This window comes from Pseudoliparis swirei, chromosome 22 (genome assembly GCF_029220125.1).
Source record: "Pseudoliparis swirei isolate HS2019 ecotype Mariana Trench chromosome 22, NWPU_hadal_v1, whole genome shotgun sequence".
NCBI lineage: Eukaryota > Metazoa > Chordata > Actinopteri > Perciformes > Liparidae > Pseudoliparis > Pseudoliparis swirei.
The window spans coordinates 16378627-16404032 of record NC_079409.1 but is presented as its reverse complement, the minus strand read 5'-3'; the positions used below and the strand labels follow the sequence as shown (position 1 = coordinate 16404032).

The 25406-nt window shown below is 40.9% G+C and overlaps 1 protein-coding gene across 2 annotated transcripts in view; it reads right to left on the bottom strand.

The window, feature by feature from the left end:
- cdkal1 (CDK5 regulatory subunit associated protein 1-like 1) overlaps positions 1–25406 on the bottom strand; it is a 230079-nt gene that overhangs the window by 169808 nt on the left and 34865 nt on the right. For both annotated transcript variants that reach the window (XR_008835463.1, XM_056444982.1), the window contains exon 4: positions 22663–22747. Coding sequence is in view for 1 of the 2 variants with exons in the window: in XM_056444982.1 (XP_056300957.1) it covers positions 22663–22747 (85 nt within the window). In the remaining variant the exon portion in view is untranslated. The remainder of the gene's footprint in view (positions 1–22662; positions 22748–25406) is intronic.

The window sequence follows — 25406 nt, the reverse complement described above, 5'->3', positions numbered from 1 at the left end:
AGGTGGATAGTTTATGGCTTGCTCAGAGAGCTCACGGATAGGATGCAGCCCAACTGTCAACACGGGCCTAGTAAAGGCACGTCAGAGGAAATGCAATGCTTTCACATTACGGCCTTTTAAAACGTGCCTCACACACCTGCCCAGTACTGTGAAATGGATGACATCTGTCTTGTAAAAATGAGCTGAATGTGTGATAAATATTGCATTATAGTGAATGAGTTGTATTCGCCGCTTCAATGGTTCATAATAAAGAAAATGCTGATTAAAAAAAAAAAAAAAAGAATAAAACAGGAGCAGTGGCAAAGGGCCATACCAACATTCACACACACATGTGCAGGGAGTGGCAGTGGAGATGAGCACTTGGCTGAACCACAAGGAGGGAAACCCCCAAGCTGAATCCTGGGAAGATTCCCATGAGTCCCATTTCTAATGCAAAAGGCCGACTTTCTATGGGAAAGGCCGTTATAGGATAATGCTATGGGAGACAGCCGCTGGGTGGAGATGTTAGGATGGGGAAACAAACACTCACACATATATAGCATTACATGGTCACTATCAAGTTGTTACCAGGGGGTTCGTGTTTTTTTAAAGGAACCAGAAGTTAAATCAAGAAAATAGAATAGTGTGCTTAAAAGGAAAACATTTCAGTAGAAAGCCATTATGTACAGATTAGGGTTTATTAAATCGAACAAAAATTGCTAATTATTTCAGTGGAGATCCGTCTTGAAAGTTGAAAGTTGATCATGGTACATCATGGAGAGTTTATGCTGCAAACAAACCACCTCAATGAGGATATTGGAGTTTTCTTCTTGAATGTAAACCGGATAAAAACACAAAAATAGCGCGTGTCTGGAACCCGCAGTTGGCAGTTGTGTGTTAGTGCAGCAGCTGTAGCCTCACACTAAAGAGGTCAGGTCACAGGGCACACAGGCATTTACCATTCAGAGCCAAAGCCACTTCCCATGAGGTATTTCACCGCTGTGTGAATCCGTTGGATAAAGGTACGAACATGTGAGGAGGAACACATGCACTTTTCTGCCTGTGGGGTTAGAAGATGAGTGCGTATGTGTATTTGTACAATTATGGTGAACAAGTAGTGGAGAAAAGGGGGAAATCCTCACTAGGATGATGGAGGTGAAAGGACATTCTTGGTTGAATGAATCCACACAAAACAAGCCCAAGCATAAACAATCATGATTGGTTTCAAGGTCATACATTATTAAAAGCAAGGGTTTGGAAAAGTGGAACGCCACATGCTCTGTGAAATGTTCTTTCGTATTCCGAGCCAACAAAGATTAAATAATCATAGCATCCTTAAGGGATTGCAGAGTTATATACAATTGCAATATAAAACATTTTGTATTGCTTATTTGTCCCAAACACTCTCCAAAACTATGTTTTAGTAGCAATTGATGATCGTCCATTCGGTTGTGTTGAGAAGCAAAAGAACAAGTTAGAAATGTTAGTAATATCTTTCTTGTGACATTTCTTCTGGTGTGAACTGACATATTGGAATACATACAGAGCACATGCAGTTGTGGGAGTTTTCAAAAGCATTGCCAGGATAAGTATCTGAAGAAAGGGACAAGACCTTCTCACAACGACAATGTGATGTTTCTCATCGTTGAAGTAAACTGTGCTGTAGGTGGATATGTATCGACAAGCGCATAGAAAACATTTGCTTTAGCTGTAGCGTTGCAGGGTAATGTGCATCTCCAGTGTCCACTCGCAGCCCATAACCATGACACCCTGCACACTTAACGGAGCTTGGTGTGTGTGTGGTTAAGTGCATTAATGTCGAAGATATTTACTGTTATTATCGACAGTTTGGAGTTGAGCTGCACTCTCATAATATTTTCTGATCCACTCTCCTTTTCCCATCACAGTTCACAATTGAGTGTCTGTGTTTAGTCCTTTGTGTGTATTGTAATACACGTATTTTACACATCTCTGTTTACGAGTTGGTGCGCTGCAACTTAATTATACCATGTGAGCATGCATGTGAATGCAGATATGTGTGTGTGTGTGTGTGTGTGTGTATGTGTATGTGTATGTGTGTGTGTGTGTGTGTGTGTGTGTGTGTACAATACGTGCATTAGGGAGGTCTGTAGAGCTAAAAAGTCGACGCATCCATTGAGCCTTTTAATTTCCCTGGCTGATGTCTTCCCCCCGGCTCCGCCTGTAGTGGCTCCACAGTGGCTCATCAGTCTTTGTAAAAGGCCTCCTCATTTAACCACAGTGCCTTATTTATTCTAAATAGCGTTCCTTAAAAAGCCTGCACAAAGCCAACTGTCTGATTAAGTTGCGATGCAGGAGCCCTTACTTGGTAAAAAATAATTTATGGGATGTAAATTTTAAAAAAGGATTCCCCCCCACCCCGCAAACCCCCACCTCCACACACACTCATCTCATCTGAGTCGACACCAATTAAAAGGAAGGTTCAAGGCACGGTTCATTACAATTAGAAAAGAGTAGGAATTGGAAGGATGGTGGATTGTTGGAGGAAAAAAAGGCTTTACAGAACGAGGAGGTGATTTTCAAAACACATTTGGCTTGTGAGAGGGATGGTGAGTGCGTGTTCTCGTTTGGGATGAATAGAGCTGCCTCAGCCTCTTTTGTCAGACCACATGTATTACATCTCTCTCAATCTCTCCTTTTCACACTTTCCATCAGCAAAGATCACGTTCAATGACGATCCAGGCTCTGTGGTCGACAACACACAGAAATGTTTTCTTACATCCGAGTACTGAAGTCACATTAATGGCACACTTAGATGGTTCATCCAAATAGAACAGAGTTTATATTTGTTTGTCTGAGCCACATTCAGGCACGGACTAAAATGTACTGACAACAGATGCTTTGTAACACCGTGTGTACGACATCCCGTGATCAATTCATACCTGCAGAAGCATCAACGTAGGTGATACAACATCTAAGTCTAACATCTAACTCATTAAAGATTGACCTTGTGAACAGTAAGCACTGCAAGCGTGCACACTGCACTGAATGTCGTTCTACAGCCGAAATACTAAATACAATCAAAGCAACGCTTCTCGCAGTCAGGAGGTCGCCATCATGTTTTTTAGCGTCCTTGAGTAACTGGTGAGCAGCGTACGCATCCGAGCTGTTCATGTCCGTCTGAGTATGATCAACACTTCAACTATCAACAATAAAGAAATTAAAAGAAAAAAATGTATGTATTAAATACCATCACTACTTGAGTAACAACAAAAAGGTAAACGTTAAATAAAGAGACAGGCGCACAATTCCAGACTAAATGCAACTTTCTATTATAATATTCAGTATTGAATGAATATGCTTCCTTGCTAAATAAGCTAAAGTAAAAAGATGTAAAATATGAACACCTCCTTATTGTTGGTTCTGCATCGCATCACGCCCTCAAAGACGAGGAAGTCGGCTTCAATAAATGTTGCAACCAGGAAGCTCAAAAGCTTTAGCAGTGACTTCAAATAAATATTAAGCAAAGTACTAAATAAGGTACGAGCGCATTGTGGTCCATGGGTCGCCCAGAGTGTGCATCGTGGTTCCCAGACGTACATCCTCGCACAACAAATTAATCACACTTCACTGCTAAAGCACAGTGATATGCAGGCAGCCAGGGAATGCACTGCAGCCTCTCTGCCACATGTGGCCCCGTTCCCCACAGCAAAATTCATCCTTTTCATATCCAGCTGTGTTTGTTTACAGCACCTCAGAGGTTAAGGACGGCCCCGGGTCGATTCAGGCACCGACCCGCCGACCCCGTGCCTTACTGAGGTTGGCATCTTGCTGCGTACGTTTCCGTGCTTCCATCATTCTGGGCTCATATACGTACCGGTAGCCAGCTTGTGAGCCGAGGGCCGGTCTCACTCTAAATGCTGTTTGCTGAAATAGCTTCTTGGCTAGTTTGCAGCACCCCGTTGATCTGCAGAAGCAAGCCCCTCCTCAAGGAAGTGCACGATGCTTTGTTGACAATAACATCTTGGTACATTTGAACACGCCTATAGAAATCGTGGACAAACGTAGTTATTGATAGAATACAACTTTAGCTACATTAAAAGCGCATTGGTCATATTTCAAGCAACATTAAATACACCAAGAAAGAATACGCATAAACCTATTGGTTTCCACACTGACCCCCTTAGAGTAATATTTGGTGAAATTAAGAATTTTTAGGACAAAAGAATGCAATTCCGTGGCATTTACTTTAATAACAGCGCCTACAGTCAGTTACAATAGATCCAGTTGGTGTGCCACACAGAAGTTATTGTTGTTATGCTGCAGAGTTGTGCAACCCTGCTGACTCGGAGAATTACACCTACGCGGAGGGACATAAAGCACAACCACATTGTCAAACATTTTGATGTATATTCCCAGGAATTCAGTTTCAAAGGATTAAACCCGAATGCAGACGAATACACAAAGATAACCACACATGCATGCAACATGCAGATAATATCAAATATATATATTGCTTGGACCTCATCCACAATTTAACAAATCACTTGACATTGAATATGATACGATGTCTTTCTTTGAGCCCTCATCCTCAAACCATAAGTGTCTCTCTTTCTCTTTCTCAGCGTTGACCAACTGTCATCTGTTTTCTGCCCCTATCTTTTTTTTCTCCCATGTGCGCATTGCTTCAAAGATTTGCCCTCTGAGTTTGAGCAGAAGGCATGCAAAGGTCAAAACATCGCACTGTCATCTTGCATGACTTAATGTATATCAAGCACGTCTCTATACTTTAACACATGGAATCTGGATGCGACATCCACGGAGAGAGACTTGGAAACGGTGTTTGTGTCTTCGTCAGTGGGTAAGCCTTACTGTAAAGTTTATCGAATAATTCTGCTGTCACTCGTCACCCTGAAGGTGCGTGGAGAATGAACACACTCGTTCAGAGGGAGAGAATGTCACCATCACTTGCAGCTCGTATTAAGTGTCTCAGTGGCCAAGTCATTTCCAGGTCAGTGATTGTTGAGCTAACACCAACTGAAAAAGCCTCCACAGCTCACAGGCCTACAGGTGCTCCTCCAGGAAACACACACATGGTGGTACCATTGCCGTTTTCTTGCTTACAGTTGAGCATCATTACCTTCGCATTGAAAATGCGGAAGGTTATGTTTTGATCGCCGCGTATTTATTTGTATGCGTGTTATTCGCCCAACTCAAAAAGTATTAAACCGAATCGCATGAAATTTGGTGGGATGATTGGTTATTATCCGGGGACCATTTGATTAGATTTTGGGATCAATCGGGTCAAAGGTCAAGGTCATGGAAAGGTCAAAATCTTCTTTTTACCATAGCACGGTCCATTTTTATCCAATTGGCATGCAACTAATGCCAAAATGTTTATAATTCAATGCCCAATCTTGTGATATGCGAAGGTATGCGCTCTACCGAGTGCCCATTCTAGTTAATACATGGTTAGGGAGGTAAAACCAGCTTGTTGAAGGCTTTCAGCTCTGTGCAGTTCAACCTGTGTGTGTGCACGAGTACACGGTGGACATGAGTTTGAGTCATGTGTGTTTGAGTCCACATTGGAGGCCTATTCGTCTGTTGGTGAATAGATCGAGGAGGATCATGTTTCACTGCGAGGGGGTTTGGTTCCGTGTCAAATCCCCATGTGTGTAACTAAAGATACTTGTTAGGAACACGGCAGCTGTTACGCACACAGACACCTGCCACCTGAGAGTCGGTCAGTCTCTCAGACTCTCACTCTCTCACACACACACACACACGCTCTCTCACACGCACACGCGCACGCACCTGCGTATTCACCCATAGAGTGTGCGTGTGTGTGTGTGTCTCCGTACAGGTGAACAGCAGGTCAGTAAAATGCTTCCCATCTGCCATCTGTCAGAGCAGCTACAGCTCACACTGGCATTTCCCTACATTCAGTAGCAATGTCAAACCAACAAGACACTAATCTAATGCAATTAATTTAAGTTAATTAAATGCCAAATGTACTCATTAAACATTTGTCTTACACAGCATTTTATCTATTTATGTTATTTATTTAGTGAGAGATAAGATGAGGTGAGGTGAATCAGTGCTCACATATTATTAAAATGGAAATATATATACATAAACACAGACATATATACACATACACATGCATATATATATATATATATACATACACATACATATGTGTATTACACATACGCATATATATATATATATATATATATACACACACACAGTCCATATACACATATACACTGGAACAAGAAAGCATGTGTTTCTTTAAGTAAAACAATATTATTATCAAAATGCTGTTGGCCAGCTAAAAATGTCATGAATCTACTGATTCTTTCAGCTTCAGAATGCGTCCACAGAAATAAATAAATAACATTATTATAACTTTTCACACATTCAGTGTGGAGTTGCACAGTCTTCACCTGTTCTATTACAACGTATGATGTAACCACGAGCAATACATGTGGTAGCCTCTCTCGCCTTTTCCCCACTATGATTATATGGGTATTTATTAATAATAATGTAAAGATGCTTATAAAAGGTTTCACGTCATCATAGAGCCGTCCCTTGATCATCCAAAATACGCATTAAAAAGTGGAAGCTCAAAAAAGACCTTTTCCAACACCAGATCATTTAACCCTCCTGTTACCTTTAGGGTCAATTTGACCCCATTCAATGTTTAAAGTCGGTGTTCTTTGGGGTCAATTTGACCCCAGGCTGTTTTTCACTGTGTCAAACATATAAGAAATATCAACTTTTTTATATATTTAAAGGGCTATTTAGGTAGTCAACAAACAAACATAAAGTACCTCACACTTAAACTTGGGAAACAATATTAATTCTAATAATTTTCTGGAGGTTTTAATTGCTGGGGTCAAATTGAACCCGAGGGTAAAATATGTTAGTGAATGTGTAACAGTTTAGCTCCATGCCTTCCTTTTTGTAGTAGTTGTTTTCATCCTGTCACACCATCTCGTCAATCCAACTCCCCTCACCTGCCTCTGATCACTCCCTCGTTAGTCCCTCATTCCCTTCACCTGGTCCTCACGCCCTTCTCACCTGCAGCCCATCCCCTCATTAGTCCCTCACTATTTAGCTCCCTCACTTCCACTTGTCCTCTGCCAGATTGTCTTGTGTTTTCGTGCCAAGTTCTCCAGCGTTATTAGAGTATATTCCTGACCTGCCTGTTCTGACCCTGCCTGCCTGCCCTGACCTCTGATTCTCTGCCCCCTTTTGGACTTGTTTGCTTCTTCGACTGATCTCCCGGTTTTGACCCAGCCTGTTTCCAACCAAAGACAGTCATCTTTGTTACTCCTGTCTGAGTTGTGCTTTTGGGTCCACTCTAATAGCGTTGTGACAGAATGTGAAGGTAACAGGAGGGTTAAGTAACTAGGCTTCAGATCTGCAGCCCTGAACTGAGCGCTGTTCCCTTCATCTCGTCTCCCAGTCGGCTCCTTACCCTCCCGATCCTCATAATTCTCTCTCCCTATTGCAAGCGTAATGAGTTGTTAATGAGATTCACAGTTCTCTCCTGAATTAGACTATCGTAAATGATGTAGAAAGCCTTTAAATCATTGCCTTAAAATGACACTTGTTTGCCTGTGTAGCAACATGACACCCTTGTGCTTATCCAGACCGACAGCTCAGTGAGCGACGGGGTGGATCGTCTTTCACAAACCATCTTTACTGTTGGGACGTCGGGTAACGTACAACAACTATGAAATATCTGTAGATTTTAAATGTTCTTGTTTGGAAAAGAGTGGAGAGAATTGATAAGGGAGGGAGACAATCACAGACAGAGCGAGGTCAGAGTGTCACCTTGTGAAAGCTGTCATCACCTGCAGGAGACCCAGAGCACGCGAGAACACGTCAACATCCACCTCCATCCGCCCTCGTGCGACTTCACTCCCGCTGTTCCTCCTCCCAAATGAGGAATATGTTACTTGCTTGAAATAACTAAACTTAATTAAACTGGAATATAAATGACTCTGGTGGGTCCTCTGCTTTCATTAATTGGGAGCAGCCTCATCTCATTTACGCCTACGTTTCATCCATATTTCTATCTTTTTTCTCACTTCTTCCTTCCTTCCTCCTAATTTGTCATCAGCAATCTCACAAAATCTCTTTAGCCGCAAAATGTAATCTAGTGTGGCTTGTTGATGCTAAATTTTGGAACAGCGTTGCAAGGCATCATGGTCATCCTTTTTGCATAAAATTAGACACTAAGGATTACTTTGAACAAACGGCATTGACCGTTAATGGGGAACCCTCTTCTTCACTACCTGCCAACTCAAAGCAGATTGAGGATTTTAAAACCTCAAGACCTTATTAAAACTGAACTGAAATCATGACACTGTAGTCAGCGTCTGCGCAATTAGAGTCAATGCGATACATTTTTTGCATTATTATAGTAGAGGTAATCTACGCTTAAAAAAAAAAAGATGAGATAATTAGTCTTAGTTTCACAGAGCAATTATTTGTGTGCGATTTTGTACATAATGGATATCCTTAACTTGTTTTAATATATAATAAAACATAACTCTTTCTTCCATGCAAAGTGTTAAAGTAGCACATTTACTTGGACACACTTCACACTGCGATGAAGAAATATTAATTGGATTGTCATGAGTTGTTGAGTCGCACCTCCTCCGGTTGACGATGCCAGTGAAGGCTGATCAAAACAGATCCAGGGCACTGGAAGCACTTTCACACAATCTCAACCGAGGATATATTCAAACATCACAACGAAGCATAAGCCCATGAAGCTGGGCAGGTTGGAGAAACCTTTTTTTTTTTGCACTTGCCGATTCAAGTTGATAACAGACGTCCAAATAACCTTGTGAAATAACTTCTATTTTTATCAGCAGTGAGTGTGGCTGGTATTGTGTCACCGTGTGTGTGTGTGTGTGTGTGTGTGTGTGTGTGTGTGTGTGTGTGTGTGGCAAAATGTGATCGTGGCGACACCTACTGTAGCGGGAACTACCAGTGCGGTGGTTTTGAGTACGTTGCCAGGTGTTTGTCTGTGACGGCGTGAAAGCGTCACAACTGTGTAAGATGCTGTCACAAAATGTTCCAGGTGTGGAGTTGAGACCAAAACAAAAGAGGGTTTGTGATCTGAGCACGGGCACTGGAAGTCGGGAGGATGACCCGTCGTGTTTCATACTTCTCTACTGTGAATCTCAAGTTGCAGACACAACTATATGTTCCTGTGTTATTGCTGCGACTGGTCATGCCTTCCATGGGGAGCTTGATAAACCATAATGGGACTTTCAGGTGACACTGGATAAAACAATTGATATCCGTGGACAGTAACAAAAGATGTGAGCGATACTCTAACCTGTGATTAATTGTGCAGGTCAACCATAACTGACTGACGACTCTTCTTCTCTCCCCATTTTGCTCCATCGTCCCGCCATCTCTACATATTTATTTCTGGGTATTAGGAATGTCAAAATTGGCTACAAAATAGTTGGGAATATTCACTTTAGAAAAAAACAAATACATTTAGATATCTTTGGTTAATGTCCACGCACCGTTGTGCACCACCACAAGCAATGCACAGCGGTGGATGAGAAGTCCCACCAGTTTATTTCTGATTGATCTTGATTATATTGCACACTTATAGTGTGCTGGTCTGCTCTATCAGCGCAGTTGATCTACTAACTCTCCTGTTCCATTATTACGGTGGGCTTTCTGATGTCCCATCCATTGCAGGAAATGAACTTCTCTGTCCACTGACCACAGTACTGGTGCTCCTAACTTCTTACGGTATCCCAAGGGGCTAAAATGGAGCAGGACTTTCAAACAATGCTTGGTTACCTAAAACAGTAGAAATAATTTCACAATCAAAAACTAAATGTAATGGCCTCCCACATGCCTGAAGGCAAAAACACACACTCACACAGGCAAACATGCAGGGGGTTATCATTTTGTTGGCATTGTGATCCATAAATATATAAATAAAAACATGTGCAAAGCCACATGGACACAGCCAGGTAATTCATCACTAGCTGATGAGAACAAGAGCTCCAAAACCTTTCAAGTGACCTCTGGCCTCTTCAACATGACCCTTCCAAAGGGTCATTGTAGATGTATCAAACAACACAATGAGCTTTACAACCACCATCACTCACTAATGTTCAACTCTTTCACCAGAAAAATACAATATATAGGCCAAACAGAAATAACACTGTCTTGTCGGCTTCCTGCAGAGATCTCCCATCTCAACAGATTTCACATTGTTCCTCTTACAGCTGACGGCTGACATCGTCTCCATCTTTCACTCTGGCCCTGCTGCTTCAGCATTTATCTTTTACCTTTACCCCCCGTCTTTAATTCCCTGTCCTCGTCTTCGTCACATACTGTTCTGCACACAAACAGCGAGTCCAACTCAGTCCCTGATGCCCATTAGGAAAAAGGTGTGACCTAGCTGCTGGTGGGTGCAATGCATTGCTGTGACTCGAGTCATCTTGCTGGTGAAACACAAATCTTTTCGACTTGGCCTTATTGACGGAGAGAGAAAAGACTATTGACGTCTGTTCTAATTAACAGCCTGAAGGTTCTGTATGGCTGTGATGACAGCGTTCAGTCAATAACTGAGTAGCCTTGTTTGTCATTTGGTGGTTAAAGGCCTCTATAAAATCCTCCCCATCCTATAATATACAGCTTGTTAAGCTGGACTTAAAATGTTACCAATTAAACTTTCATCCCGATACGGGGAGGATGGACAACTGTATTCCTGCAGCTACAACTCTGTGGGAATAAACAAACAAAAATACAAATTCTGCACATAAATGGCAACGTCTGGATTCCTAAGTATCCTACGTTTACTGTATTTTGATATGTAAAGCATTTTCCAGCTGTTCAATTTTGAGTGTCTGTGGCATCTTCATCTATTAATAAGACATCAGTGTTTCCTGAGAAGTGTGAGAGTCGCGTGACAAGTCCATCAAACCCCCCACTGAGGGATTTAGCACCCCTCCATTCCTTTAAAGCTCAGAGAACACGGAGACTGATTCGCCAGAAGTAGAGAAAACAGTGAACATGGAGCCCTGATAATCCGCTGCCATCATCGTGAGCCGATACACACTGTGCTACAAGATCTTCTTTCTGTTTCCTCCCGTCAGTCCCACATGCATCTTATTCAGACACAAGGCAGGAAGGTGTGATTCTAACAATGCAGCTCATAGATATTACAACGGTTTTTAAATGAAACAGAGAAGGTTAATAATAATGGGAATACAGAAGGATAATGTGTTTTTGGTCATTCGTGAGATGTTCTTTGATAGAAACCATTCAAGTTTGCTTATTAAGAAGATTATTAATCCGATATGAAGCCCATAATTCCAAACAGGTAACTACAACTGCCCACATAAAAAGTTGTTTGGAGCCGCATTGACATCATTTTTCTTCACTAATGAAAATCAGGGACATGTTCCCCCCTCTATCCTCCACACACACAAAGCCTTCATCTAAAACTGCAGTGGTAGAAAACATATGGTCCTTCCATTTGGCTTGCATTCCAATATGCTTGATTTAATTGTTTAAGACAAGATTGAAGACATGTTCACTCTCTTAAAATGACTAAAGTAGAGATTAAACTTGAGTAAAGGTGATGACCGGCCTTTTCTACTTTTCCAACTCATATATTCTTTCCTACTTTTTAGCCTTATCTCAGTCTCATTCCTATAGAAGTTAAAATGGCCAACATGATCGCCGAGTTCTTTGATATAGATAATATCTACGTATTTTTTTAATATCTAGATTATTTATTTACTCCAAAACCAGACTCAAACTCAGTCTCTTGACAACATTCTGAATTTGGGGATTCTACTATGGAAACCCAGTTACTTGCAGCACACTAGGATAAAATGTCCCCCGTTATCTTCAATCCTTTATTAATGTGGCCTCTTTTGGCTTGAATCCACAATCGGGGAGCCCAGTGGGGAGCCTTAAGAGCACAGCCGTCTGAACGGATGAAAGGCGGGAGTCGTTTGTGATTGCTGTTAAGGAAGATCGGATGAGGACAGCAACTAAGTGACAGGCTGTGATTATGCAGCCATTTATTTCAGGGACCACTCATGTGCACACAGCCCTAGACTAACGTGACAAAATATGGACACTGACAAATATCAGCTTGGTCTCCTGCAGGCTGAAGCTTCGGATGCCTCACAGTGCATTCATCAATTACAATAATAAAAGGGTTAACCTCATCACAGACAAGAACTAAATATATGGCATATTCAACATTAGATGTATATAGCAAGCCTTGAATACGTTCAATGTATTAGTACAAGTGGGCTGTTGGCAGCTTTAAAAGTCTCCATGTTAACGATGTCAAAATCACCGAGGGTAAGAAACAGTGGGTATGAAGAGGATGTTTTCCCCGACCTCGAGCCCCATACTGCGCTGAGACCTGCATTCAAACCCTCTTTGTAGAGCAGATGTGACAGGTTGTTTGTGAGCGGAATTCAACAACACACACACACAGTATGTCAACATCAAAATGCACATATAAATGTGTTGTAAGATGGAAAACATCACCAACTATACGAACCCAAGAAGTCTAGAGCTGCTCAGACTTCTTAATAATAATCGCAGCAGATCCCAGGACCGGTGCTGGTCCTCTAATGATCTCAATCACTGTCGCCGTCGGACTGCATGTAAAGGCAGTAATGTGAGCGTGTGTTTATTTCTTCATGGCATATTTAAAAATAGTCTGGCAGATGAGCTTCACTAATAGGATCTCTGTGGTTTTCAACTTGTGTGCGTTTTATTTCCAGCTGGAGACACTCACAAAAACATGTGTTCACACTATCGTGGTCAGAATCCCAAACAACTCAATTATTTTATTTAATTGAATTGAATTCAGTTTGTTTTTTATAGCCCAATATCACAAATTCCAAATTTGTTTAGTGTAGGGCGTGGATTTAACTTGCTTATTGTTCTTGTTTGTTTTTCATAAATGTAGTAAAGACAGATAAATATCAGGACATAGAAAACATACACTACCGTTCAAAAGTTTGGGATCACTTAGAAATGACTTTATTTTTCAAAGAAAAGCACTCTTTTTTCAATAAAGATAACATTAAATTAATCAGAAATACACTATACATTGTTAATGTGGTAAATGACTATTCTAGGTGGAAACGTCTGGTTTCTAATGAAATATCTCCAGAGGTGTGTAGAGGCCCATTTCCAGCAACTATCACTCCAGTGTTCTAATGGTACATTGTGTTTGCTAATCGCCTTAGAAGACTAATGTCTGATTAGAAAACCCGTGCAATTATGCTAGCACAGCTGAAAACAGTTATGCTGGTGATATAAGCTATACAACTGGCCTTCCTTTGAGCTTGAAGTTTGTAGAACAAAATTAATATTTCAAATATTAATCATTATTTCTAACCTTGTCAATGTCTTGACTATATTTTATATTCAATTGATAAATAAAAGTGTGATTTTTCATGGAAGACACGAAATTGTCTGGGTGATCCCAAACTTTTGAACGGTAGTGTATGTCAATATAAAATGTTAAGAAACTATACGCTTCAATGGCATGCTCAGACGAAGCAGAGTTTCCTGTACCACTACTGTTGAATGCAATATTGGATAATGTTCTTTAGCATAACAACGTCAGACTTGACGTTTAAAATACTTTTCACCTGCAGTGGAAATGCAGAAATAATTCCGGTCGCTTAAAGCCGACAGAAGTTGATAAGAGTCAAGTCCGTTAATAACAGGGATTTAAACATTATTACCCTGTCATCACATTACATTCATCCGTTCTGATGCAGCTTTGCCTTTCGCCTTTTCTGATAAACAAGCTTCAAATGTCCCCGAACAAAATTGGCTCTGCCTGTTGTGGATGAATGTCTTAAGTTGGAGCAGAGATGAAAGTGCCAAAGTCTAGTCTGACAGCAGGCAAATAGTTGTATAGGGATAAAGTCTGTTGGGTCCGGAGCGCTCGATGGATGATTCTTACTAAACGTGCTTTTAACAGGTTCATGTTAATGCGAGTTACATCACTGCTCAGCGACTGATGGAGAAACGTCAGTGCTGCAGTAAGGTGGATTATTATCCAGGTAAAGGGTCCCGTCAGGCAACTATCTGCATCTCCATCAGCTAATAGAGCTAACCCCGTCACATGTTGTAAAAGCTGTTGAATAAAATGAATTGACTTCTGAAATATCATCCGGATTGGGCCATGATTGCATACAGAACACCGCCGCATGCTGCGGTCATGTCTTCTGCACGTTTGTACAGAGTCGAGGCTCAAGGTCTGACAGCCTGTGCATTGAATGCGTCAACGATCTGACAAAGGGATGTATTGGGGACAAGCATGTGGAAGATGCCTGTTTTGACTACCACCTCCCACTCTCACTCAAATTCTGAACCCTATGCCACCGTCACGGATTTCACCGAACCATCAGAAGAACAGAACAAGGCAAAGAAGAATAAATAGACTGCATGAAGTCTGTTTTATCTCTGTGCATGCTGTTTAATCTTCCCAGAAATCAGAACGCTTGTTCAACTGAGAAATGTCGAGGACTGCAGTTTGTCACTGTGAAAACCCCCATGTTGAAAACGTGCTGGTATGCCGTTATATGAAGCTAAATGACAACAATGAATCAAATCTAATGGAACAAAAGGAAAACAGAACACGACAGAAAGCCGACGAAATGAACCGTTTAGAAATAGAACATAACAGGCCATCTCCTCACACCAGAGACAAAACACCATATTTAGTAAAGTACAGTCTAACTCAAAGCAAGGTCATGTACGGGCCGGCCTTGGGGTTGGTTCTCACACCGCTCTGGGCTCGCTGAGGCCAACACGCCAACGCTGCTGCAGACGCTTTGCCTCCCGTCTCAGGCTGTGTCTATTTTCCCTCTGTGTCAGTCCGCCGGCCTCTCCCCCTTTCTGAATATGTGTGTGTGTCTGCATGTACCCCAAAATGTAGGCTAATGCCCTGCAGAACTGACAGATTAAATGCCAATCCCTGGGTTGTACCAAAACCAGCCCCAGGCAGCAAGCTCTGAGTGCGAGTGTGAGGGTGTGTGTCTGTGGGGTGTGTGTCTGTGTGTGTGTCTGCATGCGTGTCCGGCCAGCTACAAATGCATGCCTGTGAGTCTGCCTGACTGGGTGAACATAGACATAAAACAACTGCCCTTAGTAAACAACTCTAAAGGTCACTGCAGATTTCAAATTGTTTATATCTTGCAGTCATGTCGTGATGGAAAGGAAACATTTCTGGCCTTAATGTCAGACATTTTTCGGGTGTCGGTTCATTTTAAAACAGCATGCCGTAAGGCCAAAATAAACATCTCCATTTATTATAGCAACTGTACAAAAAAAAAGATTTAAACGTCACTTGACCACAAAGGAATGTAGGACTTTTGACCGAATCGTGGAAGAACTAACTAGACTAATATATATGTATGTGCTTGTGTGGGTGAGCAGTGTTACTCTTGATCCATTATTGATGGAGCAACTCAGGTTTCATCATTTGAAAGATTTGTCATCTGACAGATTTTCAGCCTGTGCGCTCTCTGGGTTTTGCAAAGAGATATTAAATGTTGTCAGACACAGGTTCAAACAATAAGACGGCGGAGTAACAGATGCACATTTTAGTTGGTTTGGATTTTAACTTTAATGATTTCATCAAACATGACCTTTGCCTCCGGTATAAAACCACTTGCCCAACATCAGTGGACATCTTACTAATATACAGAAGCAATCATGTGCTAGAATGAATATTCGCCACCAATAACTCTATTATGAATATATGGTATTAAATTAGAAAACTGTTCCTTAGAGAACAGCGTTTTCAGATTTCGGTCTGATACAAACACATTCATCAAGGCTTTTTAAGGGATGTGGCATTAAAGAATAGTTTTTATTTGAGATGACAAACAACCATAACCAAGACCCAATCTTACATGTGTCTCCTTATCGTGTGTAATGGTATTTGAGCCAATACCCTCTGAGTAAAGCAACAGTTTTACAAAACACTTTTGGCAGCATGTCGTTAGCAATCAATGGCCCTAAATGTGTGAAGCAACTTCTGCCAAGAGAGCATCGAGCCAACAATAGACGGTCCTGTCCTAATATATATTCAGCTCCCAGCCTACAGATATTAAACACGGTACGAGCACAGCATACACTTTGGAATTCTTCCAAGAGTTCATTCTGTGCATTGTGTGTCCCTTTTCAATTAACAACATAATGATTTTTCTTCTTAGGGTTGGTTCATGAATATCAAAATTGTATTGAAATTCATGTAAATATAACGTGGGAATTGCCATATTTTGAAAACAGAAGTACACAACTCAAAGTTGGGTTCTAACTCGTTGCGCATAAATTCCCTTGATCATACAAATTACAAGACACAGCCATGTGGAGAAATCCAAAACACACACACACACACACACACAAATCCACCCAGAGAGCAGTTTAATTACATGCTGTTGAGCAACTGTTTCTTTAATGCATTCTGCGTTCATTGATTTGAGGTCTCTGACATTGAATTACGCTATAGATTTTGGCATTTCAAACGCACACATGCACATCCAAATATCCATACTAATTGCCTTTTTAGCATTCAGAAGCTTCTCTATTGGCAGTTTTTGCTACTGAGTGCATTTCTACTGGAGGAGTGAACAAAGAGGAGGACAGAGATGCCTTCAGTCTAAAAAAGAAGCTTGAAGGAATCACTTCTCCCACACGTCAACTGACCTGCGTGCTAAACAAAATGTTACAGGCCATCTTGGTTTTAAAATGCTATGTGCAACAGGTTTGAGACCAGTGCAACGCCACAGAAAGGAATTAGTAAGTAAACAAACGACTGCACTGGACTTTAATTACATCTTAATCACAGTTTAACTAGAACCTGCTCCACGTGTCCATGAGCAAGACACAAATGTCTGGATTCACTAAAGATTTCACTTAAACCAAAGCAAACGTCATGGGTGCTTAAGTTATATGAAGATGAACAGCGCACGCACACGAGCGCGTAACCTTAGCACCAATCAATAATGTGTGTTTTTTAACAAATGCCGAACATATGCGCTCCATATGCATATGTGCTTGCCTTCTCTCGGGGCAGGCCGATACACCACGAACATAAACAGACACACATAACAGTCCCTCAAGCTGCCCGGGCATCCATCCACCTGACAAACCCCCGACACACAAATACAACTTCTTATCCCACACACTTGGCATGGTTGCCAACTCAGCCCCAGTTCTCCAGAAGTAATAAACCGTCACTTCACCGCATCTCTCCAAAACCGTGAGAGAAGACTGCCGAAAGCCTGTGTGCTTCCACGTTAAAGCCCTCATCTCGTTTACAAGTACACAGATTGTTACTTCTGTGACTGTGTGTGTGTGTGTGTGTGTGTGTGTGTGTGTGTGTGTGTGTGTGTGTGTGTGTGTATGTGTTGGCTGTGCATAATGTCCCACGTGGAACCGCCATGGGGAATATGTGTTTTACACGCCAGGGCTCGACATTAACGCTTGGCCGAGGCGAGTAGAAGGCCTCATGCCGTTGTCCGATCGGGCAAGTGAAAATTATATGTGTTCCGATATCCCGATAATCAGTCACAATGTGCGATCGGCAGATCAATGTTAATACTTTCTAGTCACCGAACCTGGTTAATGCTACATCGTGTGGTTTTAAGGAGATGTTAGCAGACCAATAAAAAATAGGCATAAAAGAGGGAATTATGATCCATTTCAACGTCCTAACACTTGCTATAAGCAGATTCTAATATTATAAAAATGGAACGAAGCAAATATTTAAATACAAAAATAGGGAATTACATTTAAATATAAATATAATGATGTATTTCCCAATGATTTTAATTGTGTGTTTCTATATGAATAATTATAACCACTAATATATAGCACCAAAAACAAAGTAAGTAAGGAGGAGTAAGGATACATTTTTGATCTGTGTTGATTTAATCAATGTTTTAACAGGCCTACATTTTCCATTTTGGGCAAGTAAGTTTGGAAAATTCAGGCAAGTAAAAACATCTTAACTACTTGACCTTGTTTAAAAAGAAGAAAAAAAGGATCTATAAGGTCACTTAAATGGAAACCGTTAGGCAACATACACTAATGTACAATTCAATTCAGTTTATTTGTATAGCCCAATTTCACAAATTACAAAATTGTCTCAGAGTGCTTTACAATCTGTACACATAGACATCCCTGTCCCAAAACCTCACATCGAATCAGGAAAAACTCCCAAATAACCCTTCAGGGGGAAAAAAGTGAAGAAACCTTCAGGAGAGCAACAGAGGAGGATCCCTCTCCAGGATGGACAGGTGCAATAGATGTAATGTGTACAGAAGGACAGATTTAGAGTTTAAATACATTCAATGAATACACACACACACATGCACAATCAGCATGACAATATGAATCGCCGTGTTTTTAACATACACAGCTCTGGGTTAATTCTGAAAGTGAAGCGAAGCAAACAGAAAAACACGACATGGATTCTCACACACATGTATATATTTTGCTCAAAGCAGATCTAAAAAAAATGTGTGCATCTATATCGTCTATATATCTGTATATGAATCTTTCCGTTCCTCTCCTTCCTTCAGGGTCTGATCTCCTTCTAATCATCTTGACGCTGTGTCAAGATGATTAGACGGCAAATGACAGCAAGCCGAACGCCTCCGAGCAGCTTGTTACTTAACATGCAGTGCGGTGGCCTCCATCTCCATCTCCAAATGGAGGAGTCAGAGAGGTGAGACGTACACGCGTACAAATTAGCAGACTGCATTCAAGGTTAATACATCATTACCCGGGCAAGCCAGATGCGATAAGACACAAACAGCTCTTCCCTTTATATGTGGAGAACTTCTTGATAGGAGGCAAAAAAATTAAAGCCAGGAAGATAAATATCAAACAGCCTCCCCAGTAATATTAGCAGTATACCATATATCCCCTATATATTTCACATGTAAGCACTCTGTCATGCTTCTTGTGCTGCCTGAGAAAAAAAAGGGCTGGTATTTCTCGTGTTGTCGGCGAGTATTTCCCCTCCGTTTTAATTATTATGGAAGAAAATATACACATATCTGCTTTTTCTAGAGACTGCAGGATCTTAAAAAGGCTTGAGTGAAGAGAGGTAATTTTACAGATCTGAAATATTTACCTGTGAAAATGATGTACAATCACCAGGATTTAACTTAAAAATTGGAAGTGAATAGTCTCTTTGCTTTTTATGTCTCCTCTTCTTAGTTGGACCTTTTTATATTCTGTAACCAGCGATATCACGTCTCCCATTGCATTTCAACTAGCTCATCAAACTTATGTTGATAAACATCAACTTTCACCATCTTCAAACCAAGGACCTATCCGATGTTATCATTTGGATTTACGACTCTCAAAACTAAAATAATTACTGAATAAACCAATAGATATGAGATCCCATCCATGCAAGAGAGAGACAGTGTGTGTGTGTGTGTGTGTGTGTGTGTGTGTGTGTGTGTGTGTGTGTGTGTGTGTGTGTGTGTGTGTGTGTGTGTGTGTGTGTGTGTGTGTGTGTGTGTGTGTCTTCGTGGTAACAGGCGGTGCAGGCATAACGGCCAGCGTGTGACCGAGCACGAGGCAGCCCATGTGCCTCCTTCACTTGTTTTTTTTTTGTCCGTCGATCATATGAAGAGAAGCAAAAGAAAAACGAGGAAATGAAAAAACTATAAATGGGCATTTGGAATTGCTTTGATCCTGTTCCTCTTGTTTTCTGTGTCATGCAAGCAGCAAGTTCCCAATTATAAGCCATTGATGTGGTGTTGGTCTTGAACAGCAGTAACGAGTGCAGATGTGTTTTAACATGCAGTTCCTCTAATGGTCCCTAAAGACCAGCTCATGTGGATGATCTGGATCTTACATCACTCTAACCAACGTTAATTTCAATCTTAGAAGAATAGTAATGTCTGCTTTTCCACCTCATACAGGAGTGGAGTGTTTAACACTGTATCTGATAATGGTGATGACAGTCAATATGATCACATAAAAATAGTACTCATATTTGAGGGCTTCTGATTTTGCTCACAATCCATTAAGATCCGTATTTCTGAATTGAAACCAACATTTGTTTAACAGCCAAATCCACTAAATCCACTCTACTTAAAGTAATTCAGTGACTCAGCTCTCTCTCACTACCACAGGAGCACATACCCGCCAGGTGTGGGTGTGCCCTTCATGGATGGAAATAATCAAAATGCAAAACAGTTTCGAGCTTAATTTCTCTGTGTTTATGCAAATATCTCTTTCACTCTCCCTCCCTCCCTCTGTGTGTGTTTCACCGGTGCAGGGAGAGAGCAGTGGAACAGGGAGGAGGTGGAAACTGACATGGAGTAACAAGCTGAATACATTAAATGCACGCACGCACGCACAATTTTGAAAAAGCTGAAGATATTCCATGACCTAAATTGCTCCATTTGTCTTGTTATTTGTGTGTCGATAGGTATGAAAGACGAATGGTAGGCTATTTGCTTTCGGGAGACAATCATTTAAAATTCTGACCAAATAATTTCATCTCATTCTCAATAAAAGAGCAACCTTGTGCACACCTGTGGGTCAACAGGTCACAATATCTCATACAAAATGACGTGGAACCTACTTATAAACTTGGTGACGCAATCATATAACATATATATATATATATATATTAGGGCTGTGAAACGAGGAAAAATTTTAATCAAATTAATCATGATTAATCACATATTACCGATATTCTCTGTATATTTTTGTGAGAACATAGAGATTTATGACAAAACACGGATATATACATTCATACACAAGGATGCACATAACTTGCTCACCAGTGTGCGCGCATCGCGGCTGAGCGATGCGCGCGCGAGCCGAGAAGAGTTGTTTCCGCCCCGATGTGCGCGCACACGCCGGCATCGGAGCTCTGCGGCGCGCGAGACGGAGATCGGAGTAGTGTTAACGCGACACGTAGAGACAAAATGACATGCTGCTGGTTAGAGACGACCAACAGCAGACGGATTGGAAGCTCATTCTGCGCATGCGTTGAATGCGGTAAAAAAATTAATCCTGTAATTTAATCATAACGCGTTAACGCGTTATTTTTCACAGCACTAATATATATATATATATATTAGGGCTGTCAATCGATTAAAAAAATGTAACTAATTAATCGCACATTTTGAAAATCATTAATCACGATTAAAAGTTTTTTTTTCTTCTAAAGACTAAATCTTCTAAATGAACGAGTAATCCCTTCAGACAGCGTGTATTTTAGACACTTGTTTAATTGTATTCTTTTTTAAAGACAAAACTTCACACAGAGCTGTGTTTTCAAAGAGGCTTCTACCTATAAAGTGCCAGCGAGGTATTTAATATCGTGGATGATAAATTGTTTCTTCAGTGAAACATCCAGATTAGTAAACAAAGGTGTATTTGAGACCCCATTGGTCCTGTCATCTTTAACATTGAACAGCAGCAGAACCAGTGGCCTTGGTAAACTGACAAATATGTCACGTTAACCCTCTGGAGTCTGGGCTCATTTTCTCGATTTTACAAAAAAATGTAAATTCACCTTTTAACCCTTGTGTTGCCTTAGGGTCAATTTGACCCGAATCAATATTACACCCTCGTGTCGCTTTAGGATTAATTTGACCCCATTCAATGTTTAATGTCGGTGTTCTTTCGGTAGTCAACAAACAAACATAAAGTGCCTCACACTTAAACTTGGAAAACAATATTAATTCTAATAATTTTCTGGAGGTTTTAATTGCTGGCGTCACATTGAACCCAAAGGGTAAAATATGTTAGTAAATATAAAGGTAACAGGAGGGTGAAACATTGAATCGGGTCAAAATGTCCCTAAGGCGACAGGAGGGTTAAATATTTAATCGGGTCAAAATGACCCTAAGGCGACAGGAGGGTTAAAGGCTTTTGCATATGACACATCCCAGTGTTTCCCCCACCATTCTATCAGGGTGAGGCCCCGCCCCCCTGTAATGTTCTCTATAGCGCCAGATTACAGCAGAAGTAATGTCAGGTTCTTTCCTTAAAGAGCACGTCTTTGTTCTTTTATTAAACTAAACGTCTGTTGTTGGTCATCTCTACAGCAGCATGTCATTCTGTCTCGACGTGTCGTTAACTCTTCTCGGCTCTCCATCTCGCGCGCCGCAGAGCTCCATGCCGGCGTGTCTGCGCGCGCATCGGGGCGGAGAAAGAAGAAAAAAAGTCCCCTGCACCTTCCGCCCCGCGTCACCGACACGTCGCCCTCTGCTTCTCTGTGAATATCGAGGAGCAGACGGGAGGAAGGAGGCGGACTGCCGCGGCTTGACACTCAGAGGAGTGCAACAACGTCAACGACACCGGAAGGAAACAAAGTTGCGTTAATTGCGTTAAATATTTTAGTGCGTTAATCGCGGCCAAATTAATCGCATAGATTAACGCGTTAACGCTGACAGCCCTAATATATATATATATATATATACACACACACACTATTCCAGCAGTCAATAAAACTAGTCCTGATGAATTTATACTGCCGTAATATATTCTGAAAAAGGTTTAAATCAGCCAGTTTGTGTTCATGACAAACCGTGAACCCTGTTCTACTGTCCACACACAATAGGACATGGGAGACAACGTGTTTGAACTGTGTGTGTTTGTCAGTACTTGATTGAGTTTCTGAAGTGGTCTTCTGCGGGGTTTTTCACAGTGCAGCTGTTGAGCACCCAGAGGTCAGCGTCTGATGGGTTATCTATAGAAAGAGAGAAGGAACATCTTCAGTTAATATTTTCACACCACGCAAGCATGACTTCATAAAGATAACCAATCAACACATAATATATTAAAGGATTCAAGAAAGCATGAGGAATACTAACACGGAAGAACTACCTAATTGGTTTCTTGCACAGTTTTATATCGGTTGTGTCCTCAAAAGGTCACACCCAAATGATCCTGTATCAGTCCTCTTAACTAGTCTCTAAATTGTGGAAGAATAATATACATCTCTTTTAGAACCACACATAAGATCTTTACAGTGTTTCAAAAGTGTCTAATGAGATGGATAGATGGATAGATAGATGGATAGATGGATAGATAGATAGATATCAGATAGATAGATGGATGGATAGATGGATAGATGGATAGATAGATAGATAGAGATCCCATTTGCTGAATTGAAAAGAGTTCTGCATGGTTTCCGCTCATTTAATGAGATGTACATGTGTGTTTCAGAATGATGAAGCTAGTGCCACATGAACAGGAGACCTTATTGCATCTGCAGTGGCTTCCTTTTGCTGGGTAACATCAACCAGAGTTGATGTTAAGGTTTTATTGTTTGCTCCTAGGGCTTTGGATGCTTTGCCACTTGCGTATGATTCAGTTGTTCTCTGCCTTGAATCAAATAAACCACATATTTGATAGTTTGGGTTCATTTTGTTTTTAAATTCCAAGTGTACATTATAACAATACCAGCCAGTTTTCAATGTGATGTCTTAAGATTGTTTTTGGTATGGCGATCTTAAAGTTACGACCTTGGACGCTTGGCATGGCACCCTTGGACGTGGAGATTTATAGTTGACAATTGCAGCTAAAATTACCAAGAAGAAATGCAGCTACTCTTTTGCTCAGTCATAATATTAAGCAAAACGGTTAACTCTTGACCGTAGGAAGGTTTTACTCAAAAGGTCCACTTACAAGCTGTTCCTGAGATCTCATCTGTGTCTTGCATTCCCGAGTACCGATCCTAAACCATCTGTACCAGTAGATTTATTCTTGAGTGTCTCATAACGGACACATTTCAGAAGAAAACAAGTACATTACCACCTTGTTTAGAAAATACTGAAAAACAGGCCGAATTTAATAGAATTTACTTGAAATATTAATTTCAATTAAACTTGTGTTTAATAACACACACACACACACACACACACAGTGCAATGCTCCATGTGATGTTAAGCTTGCTGCTGCACAAGACGCTGGTGGCAGGCTTTGCATGGCACTGCGAGGAGAGCTGTCACACAAAGACACACATGATCGGGGGGGAATGGCACGGCAGTGGGGTGGAGCTGGAAGCTCGCTCCTTTACGCCACATTGAACCAGATATTTCACTTTGAATCTACTTCCCAGCTGCAGTCATGCATACACACACACCCCACCCACACTGTATGTCCTGCATTGGTTCACTTGATACACAGCTGGATCACACACAGCAGTCCCAGGATGTGGACAAAGGGGTGATTATTAACCCCACGAGAGCTTGAACATCTCCCACTCTCAAGCCACGCACTCACACACACACGCACACACACACACACACACACACACACACACAATGTTGGTGGACCAATACCTGCACGTTTCATTAAAAGATTCACAATAAGACACAAATAAAGTTACAAGTCTGTCATTCTTATTCTGACTCAACAATCACTTTATCATGCAGATTTGTCAAGAGTTTAAAAAATAAAGATGAAAATCTATTGCAGTGGCACTAATATCACAAGTTTAATAATAGCGGAGTGTCTTCAAGTTTCAATAAGTTGAATAAAAAGCCTGTAATGACACCAGTTATGGGACAGAAAAGAACAATAACACTAACATTTTAAGGTTATAGTTTTACATCTTATAATGTTGAATTATTTTAGGAGCTGAAGAAGGCGTGGCTTTAGAAACACAGCAGTGCTTTGAAGGGTGTTTACAGATTGTATCAGACAGTAACCAAGGCTTAATGACATCTCATAAAAACAGTAGTACAGCTGCATGTCTTGAAAATAACTGAAATAATGTGAGTCACAATGGTAGAACATGAATCACGTGTTGGCTTAGGGTTTGTTTGGGCCTTTGTGTGTTGTGGGGAATCAGGCTTGGGGGATAGATAGGACACAATATAGAAAAAGCAAAGAATATAAGATTATAAAAGTAATCCTACTTAAACTATGGTTCAATGGAGAAAGAGGGATACTAAGTTGAGCTGGCAAAGGGTGCCCATTATGCCAACCTTTATTTGTCCAGGCAACCAACACACAAACACAAACACTCACACGCAGGACTAGTGGGAGTGGTCTCAGTTGTGTGTGGTTGCCGTCTCCTCTCTGTCCCGAGGGAGGCTTTCCAGACCAACAATAACAAGCTCGCCATCATTTAACAGACACACACGCGACACATACAAACATCTGCTTTCTACAAAGTCAGAAAAATTACCAGTACACAGATAAATCTACAGAAAAAATAAATAAAGTGAAGAGTAAAACTATGTGCTCGTAAACACAATGTTTATTTTGTATTTCACCAGGTAGTTATTATGAGAATAGGACTAATACACACATATATATACATATATATATTATATACATATATATGTATATATATGTGTGTATTAATCCTATTCTCATAATAACTACCTGTGTATATA